This window comes from Streptopelia decaocto, assembly GCF_964273445.1.
Source record: "Streptopelia decaocto genome assembly, chromosome: 5".
Classification (NCBI taxonomy): Eukaryota; Metazoa; Chordata; class Aves; order Columbiformes; family Columbidae; genus Streptopelia; species Streptopelia decaocto.
Window position 1 is genome coordinate 64,919,033 of NC_138659.1, and position 9,223 is coordinate 64,928,255.

General features: G+C 42.7%; 1 protein-coding gene across 1 annotated transcript in view; it reads right to left on the bottom strand.

Annotated features, from left to right (window-relative positions):
• Positions 1 to 7,594, bottom strand: part of GFRA1 (GDNF family receptor alpha 1) — a gene marked incomplete at its 5' end in the record, with an annotated part of 143,383 nt that extends 135,789 nt beyond the window's left edge. The window contains 3 exons of the mRNA XM_082053370.1: positions 4,790 to 4,873; positions 6,173 to 6,475; positions 7,555 to 7,594. Coding sequence (XP_081909496.1) covers positions 4,790 to 4,873; positions 6,173 to 6,475; positions 7,555 to 7,594 — 427 coding nt within the window. The remainder of the gene's footprint in view (positions 1 to 4,789; positions 4,874 to 6,172; positions 6,476 to 7,554) is intronic.
• Positions 7,595 to 9,223: the final 1,629 nt, after the last annotated feature.

Below are 9,223 nucleotides of genomic sequence, written 5' to 3' on the forward strand. Positions count from 1 at the left end.
ACAGCAACTTCTGCAAAGGAAACACTTGCAGTCCATTCTCCGTTGATGTCTCTACCCCATGCCTAGGAAGGATAAAACAACAGGGAGGGACCACCCAGCTGTCATCAAAACTTGGAGCCAGTTTTATGCCAGGGAAAGGGAAGTCCCCCCCTTATAAAAGTCTGTCAAATGTTGAAGGAAGAGTTTTGCATACCGGACTTCGTTTTTTCCCAGCATCGACTTTTCAATTTGTGAACACAATTGATACAGGATGCCTCCAAGACTTTGAAAAACCCAGAGGAAGAAAGGAAAACCACCAACTAACCCACTCTATCCTAAAAAATGCAGAGTTCCTAGAGGGAGACCCAGACCCAACTTCATGAAATCCTACAGAACATAAGACTGCCTAATTTAAACCCCACCAGCGCACACGCCCTTCTGAGAACTCCAACACTGCTAACTTTCTGTATAGTCTCAACATTTTAAACACAGTAGAAAGCCACCTACTGACCATAATTGTTTGTATTTGTACTTAAAGCTTCTTCAGTATGCAACTCAAACACGCTAAACTTCATGTACTGTACTACCCATGTTCTAATGTGGAATGGCACACCCCAGTAAGAAGCCCTGCGTGTTGTGCTGTCTACTGAACTCTTGGTTTTAATAAACTAATTTATCATAATAAATATTAAATACATCCTTTTCTACATATAAGCTTCCAGATACCTCCTGCAACAGAACATTTCCAGATTTTTTGGGAGAGTAAACAGCCTCTCATAAGAGCAGAATCACGAAACATTCCGTTTGATATGTAACCATACGAGCCGGTTTCTTCCTCTCATTTGTTAATGATACAAAAGACGCTTTGCAAAAACAGTTTACTACACTAAAAAGAAATATTGGCAAAATAATGAATTTCTACCTGTCTTGCACTTTAGCAACTAGAAACAAGCCATAACTAGCAGCAAGTAACCGACCAGTTCTCCACAGATTACCAGCAAGACCTGTATGTTGGAAGAAATATTGTGATTTATGGGGCCTGTGCTTTAAGATTATTTCTGAACATAATAGATGTAAAAGAAAGAAGAAAAGATACACAAAGCTGAACAATGGGATAACAAGCCTGTGACTAAGTAACTTAAAAAAGTGAATCCATGGGAGGAGCGCATTTTGTCATCCTAAATACATTGATCTAAATAGTCAGCTCTTTTAAACATTAAGTATTCTACTTACACCACTTCACAGATGTGGCTTAAGGCATTTTATTCAGCTTCAGTGGCTCCCAATTTTGTGTTGAAATGAATGAGAGATTTCGGAAGTGTTTATTTTGTATTTCTACAGGTACGTGAAGCTACAGTTTTTATGCAGGGTATTTTCTTACAACATACCACAGAGATGTCCACTCTGCTGTATCAGTTGATACTGAAATAATAAGATATCTTCCAGTTGCAAGGGTCAATGTCAAATGCAATAAAAATGCAAGAGGCAAACTGCTCCCCAGGTAGTTAGAAGCCATCGGTAGCTTTAACAAGTGACTAAGTCAAGCATCTATCCTTAATTTGGTGTGAAACTCACCTCTGAAATCCAATCAACAGATTTTGCATTTACTGTAGTTGTGACGGAAGTCAATGGCCTTAAAATGTTTTCACGTCTCAGAAGTTGTTAAGGTTTAAGCAAAATCTTTACATCATAATAACTAACCCAAATCTGTTACTCTCTAAAACACACACACAAGTCTTCAGGAATTCGAAGAGCTGCCTACCAGCAAGAAATTCACACCCCTGAGGCAGAAACACCACATCAGACATTGCAGTTCTAAAGAAAATTCAGATGTAGACATGCCCAAACTATAAAACAAGACAGCCTTGTCCTCAACCAGAAAGACTACTGTCCTGGATTTGACCATGTGAGGTGTCAGAGGACTAACTTTATAAAAGGAGACGGATTAGGAAAGTAAAGTGCAGACACAAAGGAAGATCAGACCCTTAAATACTCAGAATACATCAGCACAAGTAAATCAAACACTGAACTTGCATTCTTATTTTAGCCACTTTTTAAAAATTATACTGTCCTTCCAAATTTAGTATAGATTCAAATGCAAAATTCATGGACTTTAGCATCTAAATACACAATAACGTGACCTCAACAGCTAGTATCATGATAAATAATTTTGTGGGTTTAAATTTTTCTGTGTTGTTGATCATTTTAAATTTTATATAGAACACTTAGCTTGTCACTCTAGTTCTAGACTAACTATACTGCTAGTCCCAGAATAACACAGAACACTTGAAAATATAAAACAAAGCTTCACTTTACTAACACAACGGCATCTCTTGTTCCGTTAACATAATGGGAACTGAAGAAAAATTGCACACATAGGAACAGGTTTACCAATATCTTCCTGATTTTTGTTTTAAATCAACATATTGACTCTTGAACAATTAATGAGAAAGTGGCATCCTGTTTCCATACTGGATGCAATTTTGAATATCTTTCAGTATAGAATTAGATCAACTTTTAAAACTGTCCTCCATTTCTTAGACTTACTTACACTACAAAAGACTTGTGTAACACACTAAACAGTCGACTTAGCCAATTTTTTTCCCTTTTCCATGTACGATAAAAGACAACTACTGTGATTTCCTATACTGTTTCAAAAACAAACTTAAAAGATGGCAAAAGCATTACACCTGATATATAACAAGTCACACAATATCACAATGACATCAAGAGATGAAAAGGTTAATCGCTGCTTTTAATTACACCCAAGTAACTTTAATGAGAGTGAATACTGTAGCAACATCTATAAACAGCAATGACCACATTAGCAGAACACCAGTTCTGAAACCTTTGCCAACACTGCTTGTACAGGTTTTTGGGTGGGTTTTTTTTGTTTGTTCCAATCAAGATATAAAAATCTTACCAAGTTCTGCTGTTTGGGGTGTTTGCAGAGCCCTGCAAAAAACCTGTAAGACTAGACAGCTTTACAGAATGTAACATGCAGTAGTAACCATGACGATAAGAAAAATGCTTTTGCTCATCTTTTTCTTTCAGATGACAACACTTCCAAATATGGGTGGTTTTCCGCTGTATTCCAACTTTTGTTTGACACTCCCTGTGAATCTAGGCTTCCAATCCCAGTAAATCTTAAACTTCTGACAAAGTCAAAAGCAGTTTGGGGTGCACTAGTAATACAGAATGAGTCCTAACTGGTCTAGCAGCACTTTAAATGACTGTGGTAGGATGGACATCACTTGTTGGCAAATACATCTTATTTCATTGTTGCACAGAACAAACAGAAAAAAAAAATGCATTTTAAAGATAATTACTTTGCAAGCAAATAAGGAATCTAAAAAAATAACAGAAAGGCAGAGCATACATAGAGTATTCCTACGGAGATGATAAAACTGCTAAGGTATGTTAGAATTTAGCCCTCAGCAGGCTGAACATACTCTTTAAGAACAGCCCAAAATTCCTCTGTACTGATTTTGTCTTTGCTTTGTATTAAGTTGGGATATTTAAGCAATACAAAATAAAATAAAGATTCTTCAGAAATTAATCTTTGTTCTCTACTATATCTCCAACAGACTTGCTCACCAAACTAGGATAATGCTTTCAAAAGATCTGAAGTCACATTTTGAAAAGTGACTAAACGGCTGATTTTTCAAAGGCATTAAGATATCTAAAGATGCATTAAGCACTTAGAATTTTTAAAACTGCCTGGGCATCTAACACCTATTTAAATCACTTAGCCCTCTCTGAAAATCCCAATGGGCAGTTATCTACATTTTATGTGTCTATATGCCTTTGAAAATCCGTACCATTAAATACTTAACAACCTTAGTCCTCCTGGCTTTAATGAGACTTAAGGTCCTAAAAAGTCTAAGTACTTCTGAAAATTGGTCAAGCCACTCTCTTTGCTCTTTTCTTCTTTTTTTTTTAAAGGGCAATCTAGTAATGCTTATTCATGGCATGCCAGTCACCTATAGCTTCAACACTGTCAGACTTACACATTGAACTATACACATTCAGTTTCCATGTAACTAAACAAAGGTCTTGAGTGCAAACTGCATCCTTATAAGACTTTCTGAAGCTCCAAAAGAAGAGAACTAATTCCAACATGTAGCCACTATCAGTGCCCAAAATTCATTGCTTCAATAAATATGATCTGAAATTAGTGTAATTTGGGTTTATAGAAAACAAACAGCATAGTTTAATTAGAGAGCAACATATGCAAATTACTATAAACAAGTTGTGAAAGACAGCCACACAGCAACAAAAAATATTCAGAGCAAAATTAGAAAAAGAAGGAAGCTGTGAACAGGCTCTTTAAACAGGCAGCAGTTCCAGAGAAGACGACAAGCCTTAATTCTGAAATCTCTTTTTTAAACAAAAATGTATGAAACCATAAAGCATTCCCTTATGCAAACATTTGAAAGATTTATCTTCTGATCTTCTTTAATGTCAATGGGAGGTAACTTGCACTGACCACATTCCCAAAAAGGAACTGATTTGTAAATTAGGAACGCAGGGAATCAGATTGCCACCTACAGGAAAATTTAGCATTTATTGTCAAGAATGACTCTAAAAGAATACAAATTGCCATCCTGCCAAGCACTCTTTCAGGTTTAGTTATTATTTCAAAACCAATTAGTGTTTTCTTTAGTCCAACTATATCATGAACTTCCTAAATCCAGAAAGCCATTACCATTTCTTTTTAGTTGAGAGTATTGCTTGAAAGTCACATCATTCAGCTACAAAGCAGCAGATTATAATCATGTTTCAGTTAAAGAATTTTAAGTCTGCTTACCTGATACAATTGGTGCTAACCTGAATATGTCTGATAGTCTGCTGTTAACTGGTTCATAAGGGGAATCTTCAAGCAAGTCATTTCCTAAAGACAAAAAATATTTGAATTTTTTTCAATACAAGAATTCGAGATAAGATTCAGTTGTTTACTTTCACTCAGAAATGAAACCACTCTGCCACCGCAGAAGGTGTTCCCCTCTAATTTGTGTGACTATTACTTCTCAAAGCATTATCTATAAAAACACCTGAAAGAAGCAAGTTGTTTATCCCTGTCAATAGTTCTTTTCTCTCCTTCCTCCATGGATAAGGTAATAATTTGCGGAGACAGCCTGTGACATCACAGAGACTGTCCCACCTCACACCAGCAGGAGAGAAGCTGTAGCAGGGATGTTCCTCTTCATTCACACTAACAGCACAGCTTTTTTTTCAGAGGGGCAGCCCAGGTAATAGCCAAAACCTAACCTCTTTGGAATAAAACACTCCTAACAAGATGCTGTCAGAAGGGAAACTTTTTATGATGCAGAAAACATCCAAGGGTAGGGTAATTTATCACAAAAGCCAGAACAAAAATATACATAGACTCATTAAAACATTCCAGTTGATGCTTGGATAAATGAACAAAAAGGGATGACTTCCCTTTTGGCAGAAGTAGCTACAGAAAATGGTTAAAATGGGGACCACACTGAAGTGAAAAATTGCATCTTCAGTTCCAGGGCCAGAGCAAAGCAGAGCTAAAAATGATATATCTCATATAAGGACCTGACTGACTGTTCTCAGTAGACTATGGGAAATTTGCCAGTGACATCAAGAACAGAAGTCCCAAGTCAATCACTGTCATATCTCTTCTAACTGGGACTTCTACATGCTCTAGGAAGCACAAACTTCTTTTTTTCTACCTCAGCATGCCAAGGGAATATTTCTAGCAAATGCACAAAAGAATCAACTTTGCCTTAAAATACAGCTCCTCTTCATATTACATTTAACTTTCAACAAAGAGCTAAGAAACTAGTTCCAGTGTCCTGTGATCTTGTTAAGTGAGTCCTAATTAAGGAGTTTAAATATTCTTAGGAAAAAGTCTCCAAATTATTGTTTTTGTAGCTTTTGCACTTGCTAGTGCCCTTATCTTTTGACTTGGGTTTAGAAAGGTCAGCTGGGTCCCCTGGAGGAAACCCTCATTGTGGATTTCCCAACAACAGGAGACGGAGCAGCAGCTGTTCTTGAGTCGGATGAAAGGTCCTCAGTTTGCAGCTGAAGAGCAGAATGTGAATTATGGGGTCAGACCCTCGGTTTAGCCTCAGTGGCAGTAACTAGCTGCGGATGTGAGGGGCTGCAAAATCACACACTGCATTAGGGGAGTGTAACGTTTCTGTGTTTTGCAACGTACCCTGTAAGCTCTGGTACATGCTCCAGTAAATGCGCAGGCAGTTTTTCTCCTTTTTCATGCCCCTCTTACAGCGGCAGTTGTACAGAGACTTCTGCTTGAGAGCTTCCATGGCGCTTTTGCACTCGTCCTTTGCCTCCAGGCCTGTCGCCCGGCTGAAGTTGCTCTCTTTGCCGGCTACACACTGCCTCAGTGTCCTGTATTTAGTACTACAGCTCTGCTCCTTCAGACACTGATCGCTGGCTTTCACGCAGTCCAGGCGGTCCCCGCCAGGCAGCCCGCTCACTTCTGTGGACAGAAGTACATCTAGAGAGAGGAGACACAAACCAAGAAACTCTCGTTGAGGGATGAGGCTGATTTAACCAGGGCTCCGGAGCAGACATCTGGGAAGCACAAGGCACCTCTTCACGCAGCCAGCGCCAGGGCAGCACCTCGCAAAGCTCCTGGCTTCATGCGACTACACCTTAGGAAAAGGCCCATGGGGTTTTCACTGTTTTAGATCCACTTTTGTGGAAGCCCAAGAAAACAACATCTTTTAAGCCTGCTGGTTGATTTATGAGAAAACACAAAAAGGAAAGAAAACCCACAAGGGTTAATGTGCCCGACAAAACGAGCATGCATTATTCCTTGGATCCGCTTTGGTGAAACAAATAACCTTCCCATTTGAGTGTTTAACTGAGGGGTTAAATATTCTTCCTCACTTTCCACAAGAGCTTTGCTGTAATTTCAATTACATCCACAAACAACCCGCTCAGATAGATAAGTATCCTCACTGATTGATATTAGCCTTTTTGCGTCAGTCACTTTTTAAAGGCTGTGCACATTTTTGCTTATTCTATACGCATAAAGGTAGAATTTATAACTCCCCCTTCCATTTCTCTCCACGTATGATGCTTTTGCAGGAGAACAAAGCAAATTACATTAACTCTTTCCTCGCCATCGTGCCCCCTGTCACGCTCCCTCAGAAACGCACAAATGGAAACGCAACCTTCTCCTGTGGAAGGGAAACCAGTTCAGGCTGCAAACCACTCACATTCGGGCAGCCTGCCAGGCTCAGGTGAAGATACAATCCTTCAGCTGGCTCTTGTCACCCCTCCAACCCTCCCCAAGCAGCCTTATTTTATTAAAACCAAAAGTTTGCCTGTAACTTGTGAGAATTCAATTTAACAAGAGGCTATGCAAATAAGTATCTAAGTCTGTTATCTCCCAGAGCTTTAAATGTAGACGGGGGTTAACTGATGTGAAGCAGAGCTGTTAAAACTACTGGAAACTTCACTGTTCTCCCTAAACAATAGACTGACAACCGTCAGGCATCTGATCCCGTAAACCCTATGCTTTGCTTTACGAAGCGATGTACAGACAGAAATCAGACGCCAGCAACTTACCCACTAAGGGCAAAGCCAAGTACAAGATAGCGAGAAACATCTTGGTGTCCGGATGGTTTCCCCAAACGAGCTGATACGACACAACAAAGACAATCAGCATGTAGATATTCCAAAACCGCCGAGGTCCAAAGACTCCAAGTTCAGATCCATTGAATTCAAAGGAAAAAAAAAAATAAAAAAAATCCCTCTCTCCTCTTCACCGCTACCACCAGCAGCGGCAGGAGCGGCGACGCAAACGCTGAGCTTTTCCCTTAGATTTCAGGTCTGAGCAACCTGAAAACACAAGCACTGATTTCAGTGAGGGAGGGAGAGGCGCACGCACGGGTATATGTGTGTGCGAGTGAGCAAGCGGCAGCGGGGCAGGAGCGCCGGTCGCCTCCTTGGGTGGGCAGCGCCTGTTCCCAGGGAGGGACCGAGAGCACACACGAGGGTGGGGGGGGACGAGATCCGAGGCGCCCGCCCGCCCCCGGCCGCGCAGCCGGGGCGAGCCGCTGGCAGCCCCGGAGGCACTTACAGCCTTTGGCCGCGGCTCCCCAGGGCTGCCCGATCTCTCCTCCCCCCCGGGGGAATTCGCCTCTTCCGCCTCTTAATCCGCAACTTTATTTATTGGCTTGCGGCGGGGCGAAGAGATGGGGCGCCGCGCAGTTTTGCGCGGTGCGCTCGTCTCCGCCGCCGGGTCGGGGCGCGGTGGGGGCAGGTGCCGCGCTGCCGGCAGCGGCTGCCAAACTTTGGCGGGGAAAATTGGGACGGGGCGGGGAGGGCGCCGACCGGAGAGGAGCCGCCGCGGCTCCGGGAGCGCCCCGAGCACAGCGCTCAGGGGCGCTCGGCGCGGCGGGGACGTTTCCGAGCGGAAGCCGCCACCAACTGACCGAGCAGCGGGAGATGCAGCGCGGCGGGAGCCGCTGCCCGCGCGCGGCGGGGGTGACCCCGCTTCCCGCTCGCTCCCGCCTTCCACCGGGGCTCGGCGGCCACGGCCTCCCCATGGGGTACCGGGGCGTCCCGCTGCCACCCCGGGGAGCGGCGAGGCGGGACGAGCGCCCGTGTGTTCCCCGCAGCGCTGCTCGGGCAGGCCCCGCGCCCGCGGAGCCCTGCGGAAGAAGCGCCGCCCGGCGCTGCTTGAGCCCCGGCGGCCGCGGGAGGCGGGACGCGCGTCCCCGCGGAGCTCGGCGCGGAGCGGCCCTGGACCGGGGCTGAGCCGAGTGTATCGGCTTCCACTTGGCTCCTGAATAAACAAAGCGAACATATGTCCCATCTTCGTGACAGATGGTTCAAACAGAGAACTATTTAGTGGTTTTCCCACAGTTGCTACTATGGAGCACTTCCCCGAAACCCAACAAAATGCAATTAGCCTAAAATAGCATCAGTTTCCAGATTTCCGTGTTTTCGTGTGTGGGAAATTGATTCAGGTGTTTTTATGTTTTAGCTGCAACCGAATGTATTTGATTAAGTTAAAAAAAAAAAAAAAAACAGTATATACTTTACTTGGCAATTTTGTCAACAAGCTATTTGGCCCATTTGACTTAAGGAATTCTCACAATAAATTTTGCCTAAAGGAGTTTGCCTCGCCTCATGAGATGGAAGATGATCAGGCTGGCCACTTTTACAGCAAAAGCTGGATGGCAGATGGAGCTAAACTGTTGTAAGGTACTTCAGAAACACTTATTTAAAA